This window comes from Phymastichus coffea, unplaced genomic scaffold, assembly GCF_024137745.1.
Source record: "Phymastichus coffea isolate CEN01 unplaced genomic scaffold, Cenicafe_Pcof_1.1 PCOF00030, whole genome shotgun sequence".
Lineage (NCBI taxonomy): Eukaryota > Metazoa > Arthropoda > Insecta > Hymenoptera > Eulophidae > Phymastichus > Phymastichus coffea.
Window position 1 is genome coordinate 3,054,701 of NW_026706841.1, and position 23,175 is coordinate 3,077,875.

The window sequence follows — 23,175 nt, forward strand, 5'->3', positions numbered from 1 at the left end:
GCTTCAAAAACGAATTCGATGTACTACTTAAAGGCATAGCAACGAAATATTCTAGTGACTACGATCACGAAATAATTTACGCATTAAATTCTAGTGAAAAAACATTTGCTCTAAGCACCAGAAACAAAATACAACGGTGCAACAGAGAACTTGTAAGAACGGAACACCCGAAACTATTTATCGTAGAGAAAGACAATTACATAAACGCATACCAACTAGAAAATGACTTAGTAGGCACAAGAAGCAACGTAAACCTAGACCTATTTACATAGGTATGGTAAATTTATTTATCCGGTGGTTCGGATTCCACCTTAAACTGTAGGTCCAGTCATGATTGTGTTCAACTTTATCCTCCTACATCATTTAAAAAAATGATAGAGAAGGTGAGTCTGCATATTCATGACTATAGGGAACCAAGACTAATGCGTACAGGTACTTAGTTTACCTCTGCAGCGTTCCACGTTGGACGTAGTTCTTGAAGTAATAACAATAACAATAACAATATGTCAATTGAAAATTCGTATACGTAGAAAAACATTTAAGGAGTCAATTGAACAAACTATACTTGAATTTAATAACAGAAAGATGCGAAGTTGAAAGAAAGGTAATACAAAATGCCCTATCCATTGCCACCCTCTCCCCTAACGAATTTGCATACGACATCATGAAAAAACCGGGATACATCGCAAGAGTTGCAGGAGAAGCAGTACACTTAATAAAATGTGTACCAAAAACAGTAAAAATAATTAAATTAGAAGAATGTTACAACGAACTCCCAGTAACCTCTGGAAACGAAACATGGTTCATGACACCTAAAACACACATCCTCAAAAAGAAAGGGGAACAGGTAAACTGCAACGTACTCGTCCCAACGTACTACAAACTCGAAGAAGAATGGGTAAGACTCACACCCAAACCCCAACCATGCGCAGCACCAAACACACTTAGACCTAACACAAAAATAGGATGGAACTTCAAATCAATAAATTCATTAGCAACAAGTGGAGTATATTCTCAAGACGAACTAGACGAACTACAACAACAAATAATGTTCCCTATGGAGAGAACATCAATACTCAATGACATAGCAAGAGAAATAACGGGAGACGTGACAACGAGTGGAAGCATCTTCTCAGAAAATACCATAAAAAACATTGCAGTCAACACCTGGAATATGATCATAAACAAAATGATCACTTGCGGATCAATCTCTTCAGTTATAATTATAATATTGATCTTGATAAACACAATAAAATTAATAATAGATACAATAATTAGAGGATACACACTACACGCAATCTACGGCTGGTCGCTCCACCTAATCGGAGCCATCTTCAGCTCTATTACACACCTCCTCATCAAACTCGAGAAACCAAGCAAAAACAGAACAGACAACGACAAAGAAAAAACATAGAACTGCAAGAAATCAAGATTATCCCTACAATGCCTATCTCAACACCTAGATGCATAACGCCACCTCCTCTACTAAACAGACCACCTTTTACCTTCAACAATCAAACCACTCTTTCAACTACAAATAAACATTTGTTTTCACTAGAATTAAACTAATACAAACATGACACTCCTCAAATGTAGCCTAATTTTAAGCGGGTAAGGAAGCGAAATATTCGCTATAGGTTTACGACAATAAAAAAAAAAAATTCTTCAAATTCAATTTCTGTATTTATAAAACACAAACAATCCTTTTTATACAAATCGTAAAAAGCCAGGAAAACGGGAATAATGACTCGCCATACATACTAGATACAGTTACAATCATACCGATGCGATATACTTGGCCCGATAAAAACCTTATAATCATCGTCAAACACTTCCATATAAACTCTACGAAATCCGTTACAATATACACACAATTCATAAAAAAACATATCACGAAGACCCCAAGTGTCCTCGTCCGGTCCATACTCCCCAAGGTAGTATGAAGTACGTGTCAGCCAGTCACATTGCCTTAGGGCCCGGATAACAGTCCAATCCTGAAACTATTAACAAGAAAACAGAATAAAACCAACAATCAAGCAAGAATTGGAAAATAGAAACACTTTCCTCTATCCTACGATAGTTCCTCGTTCCAGGCTTCGGCGCAACGGGCATGGACAAACCCTCCCTCCTGGCACGCCTGACAGCACGAGTATACTTCCAGTCTTCAAACTAAAGGAAAGAAAAACCAAAATTATATATATACACTATAGACACCTACATACAGCATTTACATATACACATACATACTGTAAATAAGCAAAATACTTACGCAAACCATCGAACGACGTTTTCTCGGGAAACCATACATGTTAAATTCTATATTCTCGTCACAAGCGCAGAGAACACTTTGTAAGCTATTGAAGCGACGTAGCCTTTATATACCAAATAATTTGTACACCTTGCAGAAAAATGATCCCACCGACGCAATCAAATTCCAAAACTTCCGAAACTCGGAAATGCACATAATGAAATAATCTTTTCCACCGAAAACCAACCATTGCAATCAATACATATTAATTGCAATATCTTATGCCCCGAGATGTTACGTCTCAAGACGTATCTTTACTCATTCACATTCTTTAAAAAGTGCAATCCCGAATTTCGTAAAATCAAAACTATGTACACATCCACCAGAAAACTACACAGCAGCAAAATACAAAGACCATACTCAGCATTTCACAACACACATTGAACTCAAAAGGAAAAATTACCCAACTACACAGAAACATCAGCGATAAATTGAGCACAAATCTATGTATATAAGACAAACCACCTGTAAAGAGTCAGTCATCTTTTATTGTTACTCCGTACACGTCAGTTCGACAATTGACGAATAAACTCTACGTATCGACGCTACAGTCGCGTGCAAGCCTGTTCGACAATTTGGCTAACTATTCAATTATTACCTGTCAAACTATATTATTTGATCTCAATAAATACGCGATCCATTAAAAGTGAGAACGTGCAACTTCATTATTGAACCTATCCAAATACCAAGATCTACGATACTGAAAGTACTCTAGAAACTGTAAGTACAACAAAATAATAAAACACATTCATTCTTATTCATATATCGTATATTCCTCATTACTTGTGAGCCTCAATCAGCCACTAGTACTATATTGGTACGTTTCGCACATTCGCTATTCGTAGTTTATGCACGAGACGTAACAATACATAGCGAAGTAGAAGCATGTAAAAATGTTGCTATAATACGGTGTGGTTGGTGTAAAAGATCATTATGTTTCAAACACTTTTTCGATGATTATCATTTCTGTAAGGAATTCGTTGAATGATACATTTTAATTTACCAATAATTAAAAAAAAGAAAAAGATGAAAATTATTATGAAAAATCAAAATATATGTATTATCGCGTACGATGGCTCTTATGTAAATATATTTATGTATCTTCATACGAATAGAAATATATATGTATAAATCTATAAATGATAATTATACCTCGTGTTATTTTCGTGTTTATTTTTAAGAGATATTTCTCGCCATTTTAGTATTATTAAAATAAAATGTATAAAACATATTTTTATTTCTCATAAATTATGTTTGAGCTACAGATATATTTTATCAAAAAAAATGGGATACCACACGTACGGAGTAGAAATTAATTATTTTAAGAAAAAGCAACTGATAAACTCAATTCTCGCAAAGTTAGGTCTATTAGCCTACGTTTGGTTGGGTAAGGGTGGTTTATGGGGGTTTGGTGGGTTAGAGGCAGGTTGGTTAGTTGAGATAGCTCGCTCAGGCGTAGGATTAAATTATTTCAGGAAATAACAAACGACTTAACTCGTGTTTCCCAGAGTTAAGAGGTTTACCCTGCTTGTGTTTCAGTAAGGGTGGTTTATAATAGTGGGGGTTAGATAGGTTACGGGTAGGTGGATAAGAGGTATGTTATACAGCTGGGATAACTCTCTTATGGTGTAAAATTCACTTATTTCAAGAAATAACAAACGACTAAAATTGCTTTTCACAGGATTAGGTGGGATAGCCTGCATGTGGTTCGGTAAGGGTGGTTTATGGGGGTTTGGTGGGTTAGAGGCAGGTTGGTCAGTTGAGGTAGCTCGCTCGTACATAGGATTAAATTATTTCAAGAAATAACAAACGACTAAATTGTTTATCCCAGGGTTAGGTGGATTAACCTTCTGATAGTTTGACGGGGGTGGTCTAGGGGGTGAAACACCCCGTAAATATATTTTTTTTTAAATCCGGAAACACGTCAATTTAATTTTGGTTTAATTTAATTTTCTCATTATTAGTGCGATTTTTAAATCACTCGAGCTGATTTACTATATTACGTGTCGTAAAACAGTACAAAAAATAGTGTTCTTAAAAATAGTGTATCTTAAGGTACGTATTGCCTTGGACATTATCTACAAATCACATTTTTATTATAGTAATTTGTTATGTGCACGAATTATTACTGAACGTCGTCGGATATGGAAAATTGTCGGATGTTTTTTTTGGCATTAACGGCTCAAATCATTTAACAATCTATAAACTTCATATATTTGTTAACTGTTATAATCGTGTTCTTATTCAACGGTGAACAGTTGGAACGGTATCTTCGTCACATGGTGCTGAATATTATGGATGCTTTTTACAGTGCCGGTCAGCCACTTTTACCCCCCCCCCCCCCACGGGCAAAAGCAGTCTAACTTCAAAGTTTTATATCTCTGGTAGAAATTAACGTACAGAGACGCGCGTGGGTGTGTTTGAAAGGTCTTTCAGAGAGCTTTCAAATGATATGACTCACGGTTGCCATCGATTGTTTTTTTAAATTTTGCAACAATTATGCAAAATTGAAAATTCTGAAATTTTTTTATTATTTTTGACAATTAGCCAGTTTTGGAAAAAAAATCTTACGAAAATTTGAAGTACACCATTTTTTAGCTATTACCAAGCCCTATCTGAATCACTCATCAAAAATTTATTTTCGTCAAATATGACGCGCGCACGGGCATTTTTTCCTGGAAGTGACAGTTTTTTTCAACATTTTTTATCTCCGTCAAATTGTAACAATCGAAAAAAATTTTATAGGAGAAAAAATGTTTGTTTTTTCACGTAGAATACTGCAATAATTTTTTTTTCGGTTTTTTTCAATTTTTTTTTCTCACAGTCGGTACGCTAAAAAGATGAGAAACCAGAAAAAAAAATTTTTTTCCACCCATTCAATAATACTACATAACAAGTATCGTAAATTACATAAAAAAAAAATCTTTTTTTTTTCGACCTTGAAAAATAATTTAAACCGAAAAAAAAAATTTTTCGAAAAACCGAAAAGAAAATTATTGCAGTATTCTACGTGAAAAAACAAACATTTTTTCTCCTATAAAATTTTTTCGATTGTTACAATTTGACGGAGATAAAAAATGTTGAAAAAAACTGTCACTTCCAGGAAAAAATGCCCGTGCGCGCGTCATATTTGACGAAAATAAATTTTTGATGAGTGATTCAGATAGGGCTTCGTACTAGCTAAAAAATGGTGTACTTCAAATTTTTGTACGATTTTTTTTCCAAAATTGGCTAATTGTCAAAAATAATAAAAAAATTTCAGAATTTTCAATTTTGCATAATTGTTGCAAAATTTAAAAAAACAATCGATGGCAACCGTGAGTCATATCATTTGAAAGCTCTCTGAAAGACCTTTCAAACACACCCACGCGCGTCTCTGTACGTTAATTTCTACCAGAGATATAAAACTTTGAAGTTAGACTGATTTTGCCCGTGGGGGGGTAAAAGTACGTGAGCGGCACTGTACATTGCCTGTCTTCTTCTATAGTAAAAATTTTTTTAAATCATCTATTTCAATTAAAAGATGTATACTTCTAAAAATTACTTTAAAATTCTTATCTTTCTTACACTGATATGAATAAAATTGCGTGCTCTTTTTCTTTAATGCGCTAATTATTACCAAATATTTTTCTCTAGTTTTCTGTTGAATTTTTATTTTGTTTTACCTCGTCTCTTTTAAAATACTGCCTTTAACAAGCAAGAGAGCCACGAAAGCAAAGAGAAGCGGTAACAACAACAGTAACAACGGCTTCCGAAGCCGTTAACGAGTCGAAGAGTACCGTCGTTTCTTCAGCGAGCTGTGCCGACTATAACTATATAATACATGTCGTATAACATATTATTCTATAATTCAGCCATAGCGGATCGTAATTTCATGCTAATCCTATCTACAAATTTGAATTTTTGATTGTTTCACACGTTAACTGTTGTTTGAGTACAGACCCCATGTTAAATTAGAATTTGTTAATCGAAAATGAAGCAGTGTATTTCATAATTACACATCTGGGAGCATTTTCCATATGCGTTGCGATACCATTTAAAACTCAAATTTTCTCTATATTAAACTACGATATCTCAGCTTATAAAAATCCATTCAGAAAAATTAGTAGTAATTTTTTAAATTAAAAGACTTTCTCTATTCAATTCTTTCTTTGGATTTGCAATTAATCAAAAAATCGCGATGTGAAAAAAGTTCGAAACAGTATTTGTCATACTTATTAAGTTAGGATACTCGTATATAAAAAACCTAAGGTATTAGAGCAATACTGACTTCAGATTCGGACTCAACGTATTAACTTCTTTCGGGTACACTATGTCTGTTCTCTAAGTATGGGCTTTCATTTTTCAACAAATTTTGTTGGCCTATGAATTTGGCAAATGTTTTCCTGAGCTGTCAGTTGAATTTTCATTTTGTTTTGCTCCAGCACTATTGATATATAATTATCTTTGGCTATTACGTTTAGTAGTAGTTTAGTTTAATAGATTTTCTAATAGACTAATATGTTATACGTTATAAATAAAGATTGGTGGAGATTTACTTTTTTATGTATGCATTTCATGTTCTTTTTTATTTTAATTATTTTGTAGAAGTTGATATTCTGGACTTATTTATCATCTTTTACTATCCGTTTTCTATTACCGTTATCCATTTTTGCTTACAATTTTCTACTTTTCTTGTTATTTTGTGGCGATGAAATGTACGTATTGACTCTTGACCGAGTAACCACTTTGGCTGTTTCTTTGATTTTATCATGATATTGTAGGATATATTTAAATTAACTGTCACTTCGCTTAATTAACTATTACTTCCTCTTTCGTTTTTCGAGTTGAACGTAATGTAAACACGTCTACTCTTATGGAAAATCAAACGCTGAACGAATGATTACATTTTGTGATGAAGAATCACGGCACGGCCGACATTCTGTCGTCGAGCTCTCTTTGAGATCCACGCACTGTGCCAACTTGCGAATATGTACATGTAGAGTACACACTTATGCTTGGTTTTTTTTGTCGAGATGTGATATGAGGACGAGCGGCCGAGAAGAGGAAGAGCGAGGAGAGAGAAAGAGGTAGAAGAAAGAAGAAAGTGACAAAGAAAGAGACAGAGAGAAATAGAAGAAGGAAGAAAGAGAAAGAAAGAGACAGAAATAGAAGAAGGAAGAAAGATAAAGAAAGTGAAAGAGAAATAGAAGAAGGAAGAAAGATAAAGAAAGTGAAAGAGAAATAGAAGAAGGAAGAAAGTTTTGAGTAAAAGCCTTTAGATAAAGATTCTGTCATATTTGTCTACCTATTGTATCACTCCTCATTCTGAACCTTGTATGAGCGAGTTACGCATTTTTGTTCGGCGCGTGATTTAGTTGTGGGAGCGTTCACGCCTCCTGAATTCCCTTTGAAAATAATTTGTGCGGGCGGCCGCGAACTAATTCTAGCGAAAATAACCGTAATGTTATAATTTAAAGACAGTGAATATTATTTATATTTAATTACGTCACTTGAGTTCAGTAAAACTGATTTACGTTATATGTTTACACATCCTTAAATCCTTAATAAATTTATTGTTATTCTTTTATCATATTTTTATGTTAATGACATTTACATTCTGTAAATTTTATGTACAGTATTATTTGAGGTATTTTATACGACTTGTTATACTAGACAATTTATTTTGATAATGTACCATTGATAATTTTCGTCGTCATTACCAATATAAAAAATTTAACATATTCCGTATACTTTCTTTTTCAGGTAAAAAAGCTGTCAAGAAGAAAGTTTGATCAAGTACTTGCAGGTCCTATGTGTGACTTTGAGCACTCTGTATCTTCCTATAGCTTTGTACATAATTACCATGAGCATAAATAATACTGCATATTAATTGTCGATTTTTTTAGACCGACTGTGGATAATAAATATTGGGATGGACTATCCACCAGAGTTGAAAGATTTACTCTTTATAAAATCAAAACCTATACAAATGGTTGATATAGATCCTTTGAATTTTATTAAACTGGAATATTTTAATAATGAAAAATTGGATACAGGGCGATTTGTATTACATCATATGAGTAATTTTAGAGATTTACGTGAGATATCAACCTATTGTAGTAAACTTAAAAATCAGCACCGAATACTTTCTACACAAGTAATAATTTTAATTCTTCAAAAGTGGTCTTTATATGAAAATCATCTACATATAATTAGGAAAGTTCAGAAAAAATTGACCCATACTGTAGAAATTTGCAGAAGTTGTAGAAGAAGTTTGAATTTAAAATCATCAGAATTGATTTTTGCAAGTTTAAAAATTCTATATTTCTTTCGAAAGAGAAAAGTCATTGGACGAATATTGAAATTACTTCACAACATCAAGAAAGTGGTAAGCAATAATATTCATAATTTTTTACAATGTACATGATAGAGTTTACGTCATGATTATGTAATTATACCTCATCAATTTTATTGATTAATGAATTGCATGTATAACTTAATAAGTAATAACTTAAAAAAATTAGAAATGATTTGTTACATTTTTCTGTACTGCGCAGGACATTTTGTTTAATTTAGAGAGAGAGAGAGAGAGAGAGAGAGAGAGAGAGAGAGAGAGAGAGACAGAGAGACACAGTACAACTTGGCGTAGCAAGCAAGGAGTCTGCGAAAAAAAGAGAAGGAATCTTTCCACCCTTTCTTTGATATTCGATTGCTCCAGATTTTTTGGTATTGTCGGAGAATTTGAGCATCTGACATCTTTAGTTGACACTGAGGCAGCATTTCTGATGGGAAAAGATGAAGCAGAGCAGCGATACTATCAGCGAATTGTTCTTTGGCGGTGTACATCTTAAAGTTTTTTGTAGTTTCTTGTCGATGATACTATCGATTGCACTGACAATATTTATTATCAAATACCTTCAATAATTGTTGGGAATAATTACAACAATGCTTCTACTCAAGATAAACATGGGTCTTGGGCTACCTAACAACGATTTATACAACATTCTTATTGATTTGGAACTGCGCACCAATGGAGAGAGAGCTAACCAAGCTACCAGATTGCAAAATAAATGCTAACAGAACACATTGCGTCCATTTTTGATCAAACAAAATTGGCCGACGACTCGATATATCTTGTACGCAGAGCTCAACATAAAGCCTTTTTTCATGCTATAACGAGCCGAGGCTCGTTATGTCTCTCTCTCCCCTTAAGTTAATCATAATCCGTTGATAACCCATGTATTTTTTTCTTTATGTATTTTTGCCTGGCCGTAGCTGTGGACGCGGCACGAGGTAAGTCAGGGAGCACCGAGTAGAGAGAGAGAGAGAGAGAGACCCGCGTGTACGCGTGTAAGCGTGGACGCCCGAATGTCGCGCACGTTGCCTAATTGGCTGAGACGCGCCGCTGCCGAATAGCTAGCACGAGAGAGGGGGACCACGTCCGCGTGCGAGTGAGAATCGGCTGCCCGCCTTCGCGAGAGGAAGCAAGTTCGGCGATCGACGTAAGGAAGAAGTGCTTTGTGCTACACAGCTCGGGTTTTTCTTACCGATAAAGACGAAGGGTGCAGCGTGCGTGCGTGGGTGTGTGTTTGCCGATCTTAGCCGGTCAGCCCGAGGGAGCTGCCTCGTGGCCAAACACCTGCGCGTGTCAAGTCTAAATCCGAGGCCACTGCGAACTTTTCATGTAAGTGCCCGTTCGATCTTAAGACTCTCTCTCTCGCTTGCTTCTTGCTTGCCTCTCTCCCTGCGAATGCTATTTGTACGCTTCCTTTGTTATCTTAGTCTTAATAAATATTCATTCTGCTAACCACTGCGTCTTTCCTCTCGGCACTTCCTCCCTCCCGTGTTACGCGCACGCCGGCTTGCACCGTCCGCTGCTACCTGACCTACGACGCTCTCCGCGGGCCGAAGGCAAGAGTGCCTTCGAGGGGCATATCTGAGCCGCTGGGCTGAATCCCGCGTGTTCCCCATACGAGTTACCCGCAGGCCGAGTAGCCACTTAGCATCACCCTTAACGGGGTAACAGAATCCCCGTTACAATGCAAAGGACTACGAAGTTCTGAAGACCACTCATGACATTGGAACCACTAGTAACTCTCGTAGCCAAATTATAAAACGTCGTTGTTACATTTGAATGGAATGTTAAGATAGCTGTGTCATTAGTATAAATGACTATATTAATATTTTCTATGGTTGAAACGTCTGGCTGTAAATTAAGTACCAACAGTAAAGGGCGAAGAACGCTTTCTTGGGGAATACTGACTTTTATTATTTATTATTTATTTTAATCTCGAAATTTCTACATTCAAGTATGATTCTAATTATAAGAGTAGTTTGAGATTTTTTCATAGAATTTTATTAAGTTTTGCAACGGTAGTCGATTCAATTAATCGATCCGTTCACGATTTTGTTACTCGCGCGTTAGTTGAAACGATTAAAAGAGAGAGAGAGGGCGCGCGAGCGTTTGAAATATGCAGTTACGCCTCAGCTGTTTTCGCGACAATACCGCTAAATCATTTTGCACTGTGTTTCGCCGTTTACAAAGTTTTCTGGGACGATTTTACATGCGTGAGTGCAACGGCGTTATCGCGGCAATAAGCAGCAGCGGTGCAGAAGCAGCAAATTGCAGCAGATTGGAGGCAGAGTGAGGCAGCGCAGCTGATTAATTGGAGGAGTATCGGCAGTTGATTTTTTCATCAATAATTACGGCTGATCGCCGTAATTGCATCGCAGGGTAGGTGCACCTCCCTTCATTATCGCGTGTCAAAATACATTTAGTATTTTGTCAATCATAATAGCGATTTTTTTTGTATTCGCGCCGAGTGTTAGTTCGCGGTAAAATTCGAATTTTCCCTCTCTCTCTCTCTCTCTCTCCGAACATTATTCATTGTAAAATCCTATTCGCGTGCGTTAGTCTTTCGGCCCAACAAAGACTGTAGTGATTTTTTATTAATTAAAGTCAGTTTAATTTATTCGCCGATTACATCATTTCATTTCCTATTAGCTTAAACGATTTATAAAGGCTTAAGTTTTAATCCGATTTCATCTAGGGGATTAAGCGGATTAGGCATAAAGTCACTCACGCCTAAGATACATCGAGTGTCACAAGTCAAGTGACTTAAGGTGAGGTCAACTTAGTTAGAAAGAAGACACCAAAACGAAATCATCTGAAGTAAAGGCGGATACACGTACAACTATACGTGTTTAACGGAGCGGCTGTTAGCTCTGTATCGTGAGAGTTTGTGCTTAAATAAATTTTCCATTTTGTTAGATAACCTCCCCCGTTACACGGCGCCCAACTGGTATTAAGACCTGTTTCGTACGAATAGGATTGTGCGTCAATGGTAATAGACGAACGAGATAGAGAGACGATTGCGCAAGCGCTTAGGAAGGTTTGAGCGGATGGTAGCGCGAAATCGTGAACTATACGCCCTCTGCAGGGGAAAAACCGAAATTACTTCGACTTTTTTGCTTATAAGTTGTTAAGTTTATTGTAAAAAGGGCCGAAAGCGATAATTATTAGTAAGTCGAAGTGATTTCAGATCGTTTGGACTAGTCAGGTGTTAACCTATTTCAGCCATAGTTTGGTGGATAAAGGGGGGTTGGAAGCACCTGAACGACGATAAAGGCAGAGAGCGCGACCCAAGCGTGCAGTCCAGGAAATATTAGCCAAGCGGAGCAAGCAAACAGCAGGCTCCGACCTTAGGTAGGATATTTTATAATATTATTAGATAGTTTGCGGAGACTGCACGTGCTCATAATCTAGCAAGTTTGTGCTTTATAAAAAGGAGGCGTTAAGGGTAGTTGCACTAAATAGTGTATACCCTTCTCATACCTTGGGTGATAGGAACACCTCCCGTGCGGAGGCAAGTTGACTCTGTTGTCAGCTCAAATCGACAATTGGACATTAGAGTTGACCTTCGCACAGCGCCAACGCTAGTTGGCCGATCTGGAGCTGCGCTAGGATGGAATTGTCATCCAGCAGGCGGCTAGGATCGGGAGATGGTTGCTAGGAGAGTATACTGTCACAGATTTTGAAGAGACCACGCGCAGTAAAGAAGTGGCGGGGCGCAGGAGGCGCACCCGACAAGCGTGGCTCGATACAGTCTGTGACGAGTTGGAAAACCTCAACGCAGATGAGAATAGCGACTATTCCCTGAGGCTCATCAACAGGGAGGGAATATCTTTGACAGATGTCAAGGACATTCGTCAGCCCAGATAATGACTCGGAGGGTGAAGCTAGCCGCCAAGAAGAGGATGAGCTCATCCAGAAGGCCCTCCGCACCCAGGAGCAGGAGGAGTGGAAAAGGAGACGGAGAAATCCAGATCTCAGGTCGCAGGAATCATGCACCTGGAAAGAACCTCAGGAAGAATTATACTCGAACGAAAATTTCCGGAATACAGAGTATCTGAAGGAGGGAGTCGACCGCAACCGCAAGCTAGTAGGTCGAATCCTAGAAACCCTTCAGACTCTGCAGGGAATACAAGTGTGTGCGGAGCGCAAGGCACAGGACATGAACCAACGAATACGAGAGCTGGACGACGGAATGCATGAAATGGCCAATGCAACCCGTTTTTCACAGCGCGACTCGGTTCAACCGTGCTCCAGACGTAATATGGACTTTCAGGACACATTCACCTGTCATTACGGTTCTGGGATTCCGGAAAGCACACCGGCTCCTCCAAGACCAGTACCCAGGAGAAGGGACGTCACCCCACCGGAAGCTTTCTGAAGAAGAGGAGGAGAAGAGGATCCGGAAGAGTACGGGAGATCCGCACCTGTTCGACAGAGGAGTCGAAGCGGATCGGCTGGCACCGGTCCTCAATTATCCTCAGGGCTCTCCACAACCAGAGACGTTGGGAAAATCGTCCGCGGATGGAAATTGAGGTTTGCGGGCAGTAGGGCACAGAGCGTGGATACGTTTCTGTCGAGGTTGGAAGATCAGCGCGTGGGCGCAGGGCTGACTGATGACGAAGTACTTTGTTCCGTATCAGAGATCCTCGAAGGTAACGCGAGGACCTGGTACGATAACAATACGTACCAGTAGCTCAGTTATGCCGAATTTGTCACTGACTCCTGAGAATGGTTTGGCACAAGTACGCAACAGCAACAAAGGCTGTTGCAAGAAGCACAGAACCGATTGCAGGGTGAGGACGAATTATTGCGAGACTACGTGTCCAACCTGGTGGCTCTTGTCAATAGACTGGAACCACCCATGCCCTTGGAGAGGTTATTAGATCTACTCCATGCAAACCTTCTTCCAAACATCCAAATTCAGCTGCGTCGGAGCGACTTGACGTTGATACGCGAATTTAACAGGAGGGCGACAAAAGTACAAAACACCTTATCTTACGGTCGTCGTCCACGTATATTCGCAAACTCCAACTCGACGATCTTCCCTCAGCACGCCTACCAGCCAAGCAAAGAACGACTGGTAGTAAATTCCAAACCACTGCAATGGCCAGCGAAGGGAAGGCGCGTCCAAAGAAGGAGGGAGATCCGTAGTGCGGACAGGGCGTGGAGAACCCTGCCAGGAGGCCTACCGAACAAGCGACGGTATCGGCTACGCAAGTTTCCACTTCTGATAAGAAGATGAAGGAGTGTCTGAAGGGCATTGAGCAAATTTTACGCAAATTGGCCAAAGAAAGGCAAGACAGCCCTCCAGAACAGCGTAAAAGCCGATGGCGTGGGGAAAGAAAAATTCTCCTTCTCTCAGGTCTCCTGGCGAGCTGCGAGAAGGACAGAGGCGAAAGATCGACTTCACCAAGCCTCTCCAGTGTTCCGCTTGTGGAAAACTGGGATTTAGATGATGGAAAATATAGGTTTTGCGTGAATTACCAAAAGGTAAATGCAATTACCAAACCTGATGCTTACCCTTTGTCATGTATGAATGACATCCTAAGACGGATGAGGATGCAAAGTTCATATCTACGCTGGACTTGAACAGTGCGTACTATCAGATTCTCCTAAAGGAAGAATGACGTCCGATATCAGCGTTTACAGTATCTGGATTAGGGCACTTTCAATTCAAGAGAATGCCCTTCGGATTGTCATACTTTCCAGAGGTGGTCAGAGGACAAGGTGATAGGCCCGGATACGGATCCATCTGCTTTTGCTTACCTTGACGACGGAATTGTGATTTCGTCGTCATTCGAGGAGCAAAAGCGGCACCTAGAAAACGTATTGAAGAGAATTCTAGGTGCAATCCTAACCATCAACAAAGCCAAAAGTCACTTCTGTAAGACGGAAGTAAGGTACTTGGGAGTTCTTGTAAACCAGGACGGAGTAAGACCAGATCTCGAGAAGATACGATCGATATTAGAATATCCAACACCCCAAACTATCAAACAGGTGAAGTGATTCATGGAAATGACATCGTGGTATAGACGTTTTATACCCGACTTCGCCATGATCGTTGAACCTATAAACCGCCTGACGAAAAAGAATGTACGTTTCTCTTGGGAGGAGGAGCAAGAGCGAACTTTCACGACGTTGCAGAAGGCGATGACTTTCGCCCCAATACTGCAATCGCCCGATCCTAACGGTTAGTTTATACTGCAAACTGATGCCAGTGACAGTGGGATCGGGGCAGTCTTCACGCAGGATGTCGATGGACAGGAGCGTATAATAGAATACGCCAGCCGATTACTCAACAGCGCTGAGAGGAATTATACGGTCTGCGAGAAAGAGTGCTTGGCAGAGGTATGGGCTATTGGAAAGTTCCGGCCGTACATTGAAGGGCATCACTTCAGGGTTATCACTGATCATAGTTGCCTGAAATGGCTCCACAATATGAGAAATCTTACGTGAAGACTAGCGCGATGGGCACTAGCATTGCAAGGCAATGTCTTCGATATTGAATATCGAAGGGGGGATATCAATGTGGTACCAGATGCGTTGTCTAGGGCCTATGAGGAGGAGGGAATTGAAGTGAGTGCCATAAATAGTCGGCCGGAGACCACTGACGCCTGGTATTTGCAACAATACCAGGAAGTATGCCAAGACTCACACTCTCACCCTACTTGGAAGGTAGTGTGAGCGAGGCTGTATCACTATCAGCCTGATAAGGACGGTGAAGGGTCAATCGACAACGATGAAGGACAAGAACGTACTTTCTCCAGGGCTAGGCGCTTGTACTACTGGCCTAAGATGTACGATCAGGTCAGGGAGTACGTAAAGAGTTGCCCGGTATGTCATCAGTGCAAGGTGGAACAAAGGGCACCTTGCGGGCTGATGGGTCGTAGACAAGTGTCACGACCCTGGCAGATGGTAGCCGGTGATATCACTGGTCCGTTTCCCAAAAGCTTTCGAGGATTTGAGTACGTCTTAGTCTTTGTAGACTCGCTGAGTAGAGTGCGTTACGATACGCAAAGCCAATGGAAGGACAATCGCAAGGGAATTACACGAGAGGATTTGCACTAGGTTTAACGTGCCAGAGGTATTCTTGTCGGATAATGGAACCGACATCAAGAATCAGGAAGTCGATACATACCTCCAGATGAACGGCATCCAGCGCGCCTTGACTGCCGTGTACCATCCCTAAGCGAATCCCATTGAGTGAGTGAACAGGACGCTCAAAATCATGATCACGTCTTACGTGAGCCATGATCATAAGAGCTGGGAGGAACACCTGTGAGAGTTCAACTTCGCGTTGAACTCGGTAACTCATAGCGCCACTGGATATAGTCCTGCGATGGTCATGTTTGGGCGTCAGCCAATACATCCTTTGACGTTCAGAAGAATCCAAGATCAGCAGGCTCTTGAATGTTCGGAGGGTCAAGCTGTAGTAGATTTGGCTGAACATATGGAGAAGCTCCCTAATTTATGGGAGAGGGCGAACTTCAAGTCGAAGGCGGAAGCTGCGCGTCAGGCGGCTTATTATGACCGGAAAAGATGGCAACCCGAATTTAAGGTCGGAGATTGGGTTTGGAAGAGGAACAGGATTCTCTCTTCGGCTGCCCAAGGCATTTCAGCCAAATTGGCGCCGAAATATGCCGGTCCGTACGTGATTGAAGAGGTTTGTGGTTCCAACACGTACAGGCTAGGCAATCAGCTGGAGATCCTGCCCGAGCTCTTCCATGCCAAAGACCTTAAGCCCTACTACGGTCCGGGTGATGAAGAGGAAAGTGAGGAAGTCATCGATCCTCGCTAGCCGCAAAGGGAACAACCGTTGGAGGCGAACGATTGCGACGATCCGAGGGGGGATTTATCGAGCGAGCGAATCGAATTAGCAGCCCGCACGGCCGTAGATAATGATCCCACCGAGACGTCGGATTTGCCGGTATCTGCCCCAACCAAGAGAGGTCGAGGTCGACCTCAAAAAGTACCAGAGACGGTCACCGGTCAAACAAGAGGCAACAACTCTCCCTCAAAGGAATCTAGAGGGAAAGGAAGGCCTCGGAAGACCGTGCCCGTCGTGCAAAGGACGGTTGGGTCTATCTATAATAAATAGATATAAACCCGAACGGTAACCGACGAGGGCCAGGGCGTTCCCGCAAGGAATGGTGAGGGAACGCATAACTCGGTGGGATGCGGCGTTTGATAGGGTTTTTCTTCGCGCAGGAAGTTTCATCCGAGATTTTTTGTTTTGGATGTTACAGATGGACCAGAGAATCGACGTGGAAGAAGATACCTTCAAGGTCGTCACGCAGATGTTGTTAGATCTGCAGCTGGGTCCTGATACGACTCAGTTAATTGAAGATCTGCGAAACTTCGCCAGAGTCCAGTTGGAGGGGACCACCCGAAGGGAGCGCCACAATGTTTCGGTGGCAGACGTTCTCCGGGACTCATCGTGGGTCACCCCGAAGAAGGCTTCCCCGGACGCTTCGACACAGATGAAGGACCAGGAGAGTGTCGAGCGTCCCAAGTCCACAGTAGACCAGTGGGCGCAGACCCTCAAGTCCGACGTACCCCAGACGTCGGACAGTGCGAGCCAGTGCCCAGGACCCAGGGGAACCTGTGGGTCATCGCACTGGGTCTGCAACCACCCCCGTATCCCAGAGCAACTCACTGTCCTCCTCGACTTCAGACACATACGTCTGGGGATCAACGAGGTGGAGAGTTCCTGGCGGTTCGCAAACATCGAGCGCCAGGTGTAGCCTAAAGATGATGTAGGCCCTGAATGGCTAATAAAGTAGCCGTGATAAAGAAGGGAAGTTCAGATTTATTTGGTTCCTTTCCTTCTTTTCTTTTCAGATTCCTGATGGCGGCGAATCATGGATATTCCTCCTGCCCGGGTAGTCAGGACTTGGAGGGGGCTGCAAGGATCGGCCGCCACCGTACCGAGGACGCTAGATCAGGTGATGTATGCGTAAATTCGCACCGTTTCCATGGCGAGGATTCCGCGGAGGCGATGCCTTTGGGGAGGCGCCCGCGTCGGCTGGAGATAGAACGAGACCGTGAACTGCCCTGCGCCCGTCGCTCCAGGGAGGTGCGTGTTTCGCCTCCGCGTCCTGCCGGAACGCCGTTGGCGGGTGGCCGGGGTGGCCGTGATGGAGAGGTCTCCGTAGAGCCTGCCGCGGAGCCTCGCAGGTTGACTGGCCAGGTGTCGGTGGCCGAGCCGCCGCGTCTACTGTTCCGGGCTGGGCGGTGGGTCCGAGAGACGGACGGGGCCCAGCCGGTTCTAGGAGTTTTTCCCTATCACCGTCGATTGACGTGGGAGACGCCTGAGGAGAGATAGCCTCTACCGGGGATTCCGCGCCTGCCCGCTGCTGTCCGGCCCGATCCTGGGCGAGGCAAAGAAAGGATGCCGATTGCTTCGGGGGAGGACTCACGGCCCCCATTGCGGGACATCTTCCCTGTCGGAACTCCGGCTGCGAGGGTCAGGGAAGAAGACGTGGTGGTTTGCCGCTCAACCGGCACTTTTCTGGTCGGCCTGAGCTCGGTGCCGTTCGACCGGGAGTTGGACATGAGGCCGTTCACCTGCTTTAAACTGCAGGACTGGGGAGCATCGCCGCTCGAGGTGCCCGGAGCCGCCGAGCCAGAGGGATTGCTGTTGGAATTGTGGGCGCCTGGACGTGACCGTCGCCCACTGCGTGCGATGCGCTGTCGCATACGCCAGGTATTTACGGACTTAGGCGGGGGCCAACGGTGTGGCGGGGGCATCTGGAAGGTAACAGCCCCAGGAGATGGATGGACCCCGACCGCCGAGTGAGGATAGGAGAGGGACTCAAGGGAAAAAAGCTGAAGAGGGGACTGCAGCCGAGCTGCGTAAGAAGAAGCAGCGGCGTGGTGGCCGTCTACGACGAGAGCGGATAGAGAGAAAACGAGCTCTCTAGACTGAGAAGGCTGGCCCGGATGCCGCAATCTTAATGCTGCGGGAGGATGCGCGGCAGGAACACCAGGATGCAAGTTCCCGGCAGCAAGACGCAGAGTTCACCCTGCGGCGCACTCCGCCGTGATCCGGCGATGACGCGGAAAGGGCTGATCCTGCCCCTGGTCCCTCGGAGGAGTCTCTTCACTCCCGAGCGGAGGTGGTGGGATCGACGTTTACGGAGCTGTGGACGGACGAGCAGGCCGAAGAATTGGGTAGACTGGCTGGGGCGGTTGATCCTAGCCACCCTACCACGGCCGAGTACGTCGGGATGGTGCAGCTGCGACGCTTTGCGTTGCACGCCAGCACACCTGATGTCCAGGGTACGGACTACGGCAATTGGGTGAGTAGTGGTGAAGGTTAATTTTAATTAGAGTAAATGTTGACGTGTGCGAGTGTTACCCTTTTGTTATGTTTCCCTTTTCTGTCCCTCTGAGTTCCCGGGACCGATGCCGGCGGTGCTGGAGAGGTCGAGGTGGTAGTCCACCGATGATCGGGGGTATCGTTGGACTTGGGAGGGGATGTGACGGGCGAGTTGACCGTTGAGTTCGCTCGCCCTGTTCGCCTCTCTCTCTCTCTTCCGCGTGCCTTCCCCTGAGCCGCTGCCACATCGGTCTAGGTTGATGAAAACCGAGTATCGACGCACGATGTAGCTTTGTTGCAGGTTTGATTCATGATCGGCGGAGATGCCTGGCGTTGGAGGGATGGAGCGAGAGCGGGGAGCAGAGGAGAAGAGAGAGAAGTAGCGTCGCCGGTATGAGTCGCACATGTGTGCGTAGCCTGCGGCGCTCGGCTGTTTTGGGTACCTATAGGGAGGGGCGCGTAAGTCGTCGCGGAAAGCGCGAGATCGCAGTTAATTTAGCTTTGACCAGCAACTAATTTTGAGCTAGTTGAGCCTCGCGACCGAGAAGTTTGTGACAAGTTAATCGTCATCGAGAGAACAGAATCGAAGAGGAGGACAGGACCATCTGCATCCACCTAGAGTTCCACCTTTCGAGGACGACATAGTTGGCCCAGTGGACGCGGACTTCCGCAGCAGCGCTCCCTCCTAAGATCAGGTACCCTTTTTCGTTTCTCGGTGCGCGTCTCGATTTCTCTCTCTCTGAGCATCGTATCTGCCCGACGCGGACGAGTGGCTGCATGCGTAAATTCGCATCGCACTCGCGGGAATTCGCGGAACAGTTGTAAGGCGATGTTCTGTTTCCTGTGCGTTAATTCGCACGGAACGGACTAGCCCGGACTTGGCCGACGCACACGTCAAATGCCGTATGTAAATTGCTGTTTTAATAAAGTGTAAATAAATGTCCGAAATGATGAGTTTATTAGTGCAACCTCTCTCTCTCGTAACTAGGTAAATCGCGATCATAACGTAGCAAAGGAAAAGGATGTGAATCGGAAAAAATAAATAATTATACAGCGTTACGGTAAAAATAGCGTTATAATAAAACAATAAAATCATACAAGGAAAAATGTCGCATAACGAAAGTGTATGGAAAGCGAGAGAAATAGCGGCGAGATAATGGAGAGAGAGAGTGAGAGAAAGTGTAACACTGGTACTTACAATTATGCTGACGTGCCCATATGCCCCCTTTGCCTTGCTTAGACCCTGCTTCGATTGTCGTCGAAAACCCCGCCAACGGCGCAATGATTGGGCGCTGCATTGGTGCACATTACCAGCTCACTCGTAAAATAAACAGTCTTCGTGTTAAATGATACGAAGAATGACATGAAAAGCGACAATTGTAACGTTCTCTCGTAAGTACAATAAGCTCGCCGGAATAGCAACTGCAGTAATAATGATGCCTGCAGGATGCAGAATCACGTGTGCACAGTAGCGTAGCCATAAACGTTCTGCCTTCTCATCGCTATTACTACTATGCTAGCCGCGGCAATTAGTTGAGATTTTTGCTCGCAGGCTTGTCGCGACTTGTCTTTCGTCTATCTCATTCCCCTTCACAACAACTTACCATATTCTGTTGCCTTTCCCTTCACACCATTGCTTGCTGAAATCTTCATAATATATATACTTTTAATTATAATTAATAATTAATAGGATCAGTTAGCGTGTGAACCTTGAGGTCAGTAGACGTGTTAAAACTGCGCTCTACCGGAAAAGTCTTAGTTATAGCAATAGCATATCAAGTGAAGTGACAGTTAAAGATGAAACTGGCTTAAATAAAATTACAAAACAAGAGGCCGAAATGGCCACACAAGTAAGTGATGATTCGTCATCCAGCAATAAAGATAACCTGGAGAATGGAAAATCGCTTCTAATAAAAGAAGTCCATGCAGTCGGAGCAGTCCAGGCAATGAAACACAAATTATTCAAACTATCAAACAAGCAAAATTAGACTACTGGCTAAGTAATACAAGGAATAGATTCGAAATACTACAAGATGATAAAGTAAATAATCATAGTGAAGATGAAAAATCAGGAAGTAACGAAGCAAACAAAACGATAAACAAATCCCCTCTGATCTTTGTTTACAACGTAGAAGATATCCAACCGTTAGAAAAATTATTAAACACAATAGCCAAAAATAACTTAGACTAAAAGTAATAGGGTAAGATAAAATTAAAATTCAACCAACAGCATCGGAAAAGTATCTCCCGATAATAAATGCGCTAAAAGAAAGAGAGACACAATTCTACACCTACCAGCGTAAAGAAGAAAAAGGTTTCAAAGTAATTCTAAGAAGCATGCATCCATCAGTTGATACTGAAGAATTAAAAGCTACCATAGAAAATCACGGACACAAAGTACTAAGTATTCATAACATAAGACATCGCATCACAAAAGCACCACTACCGCTTTTCATAGTTGAAATTGAACATGATTATAAAAGTCAGGACATCTACAAAATAACCAAACTTCTTCACACAGTAATCAAATTCAAACCACCAAACATAAAAAGAGAAATTCCTCAGTGTCAAAACTGCCAAGAGTACGGACATACAAAAAATTACGAGGGTGGTCCGATAAGTACTTAGCCTACAAAAGAAAAACGAAAATTTTGGAAAAGTGGCGTTTTATTTTTCAACATAGTCTCCTTTTAGTTCGATACACTTGGCCCAGCGATGCTCCAACTTCTTTAACCCGTCTGAAAAATACGTTTCCTCGAGGTCTGAAAAGTAGGCTTTCGTGGCAGCGATTACCTCCTCATTCGACTCAAATTTCTGCCCGGCGAGTGACTTTTCAAGTTTGGAAACAAAAAGAAGTCGCACGGGGCTAAATCTGGAGAATACGATGGATGGGGCAGCAGTTCGTAGCCTAATTCGACCAATTTGACCATGGCGACGGCGGAGGTGTGAGCCGGTGCATTGTCATGGTGGAAGAGCACTTTTTTCTTCGCCAAATGAGGCCGTTTGTTCTGCAATTCGACGTCGAATCGGCCCAATAATTCGGCATAGTACAGCCCTGTGACCATTTTGCCCCTCTCCAGGTAGTCGATGTAGATAACACCTTGTGAATCCCAGAAAACGGTGGCCATCACCTTTCCGGCCGATGGGGCAGTCTTCGGAGCACTTTCGCCGGGTAAAGTCCACTGTTTCGATTATTCCTTGGTCTCTGATGTATACCAGTGGATCCATGTTTCGTCGACTGTCACGAAACGACGCAGAAACTCCTTCGGATTGCGCTTAAACAGCGTCAGACATTGCTCTGAAGTTGTCTCACGGTTGCGCTTGTTGTCCGGAGTGATCAAACGCGGCACCCATCGCGCCGACAGCTTTCTCATGCCCAAAATTTCATGCAGGACGTGACCCACGCGGTCTTTTGAGATGCCTACGAGCTTAGCTATCTCGCGCACCTTTAATCGTCGATCTTCCAATACGAGATCGTGAATTTTTGTTACGTTATCCTCCGTGGTAGTCATTTTCGGAGCATCTAGACGTGGCTCTTCAAAAATCGACGTGCGACCACGTTGAGACTCGTTAAACCAATTTTTGACGGTCGCCATCGAAGGAGAAGAGTCACCGTACACAGCATCTAAGCGCTTTTTGATTTCACTGCGCGATTTCCCTTCCAAAAACAAGAATCGAATCACCGACCGATATTGCTCTTTTTCCATTTTTCAAAAATCAACGGACATTAGTCGACTTAAAAGGAGAGAATATGCCGGATTATTCGAGAAACGAAATTGTTGATATTCTGTTGTCTCTCGGGGCATGTCAAGGCCGATATCGTGCTGCGGCAAGATATTACCCGCAGCACCCGGCTAGGTAATCAATACCTTGCCTTCATTGGCTGGGTAATCGATACCTTACTTCATTGGCTGGGTAATCAATACCTTGCCTTTACTGGCTGGGTAATCAATAGCTTATTAACTTCACCCTTGCCCCTGTGGGATGGGGGGGGGGGGGGGATGTACCGCTCCCCCAACATAATACTTTATCTAAACGTAGAATTTACCGCTCCTGTCGAATCTGGGATAAAAAATGGGGGTCCTTATTCAAAATATCTCTTGGTTATTGGGTTATTGGGGTTATTGGGGTTATCGAGTTATTGGGTATTGGAGTTATTGGGTTATTACAATTAACCTTACCCTTGCCCGATCATCCCTGTGCGTAGAT

The 23,175-nt window shown here is 42.8% G+C and overlaps 1 protein-coding gene across 7 annotated transcripts in view; it reads left to right on the forward strand.

Moving 5' to 3' along the window:
- Positions 1-23,175, forward strand: part of LOC131663055 (syndetin) — a 400,041-nt gene that overhangs the window by 49,651 nt on the left and 327,215 nt on the right. For 6 of the 7 annotated variants that reach the window (XM_058933119.1, XM_058933124.1, XM_058933120.1 and 3 more), the window contains exon 2: positions 8,054-8,678. The exons of the other annotated variant lie outside the window; for it this stretch is intronic. In XM_058933119.1, coding sequence (XP_058789102.1) covers positions 8,223-8,678 — 456 coding nt within the window. In that variant the 5' untranslated portion in view covers positions 8,054-8,222. The remainder of the gene's footprint in view (positions 1-8,053; positions 8,679-23,175) is intronic. 7 annotated transcript variants of the gene reach the window in all.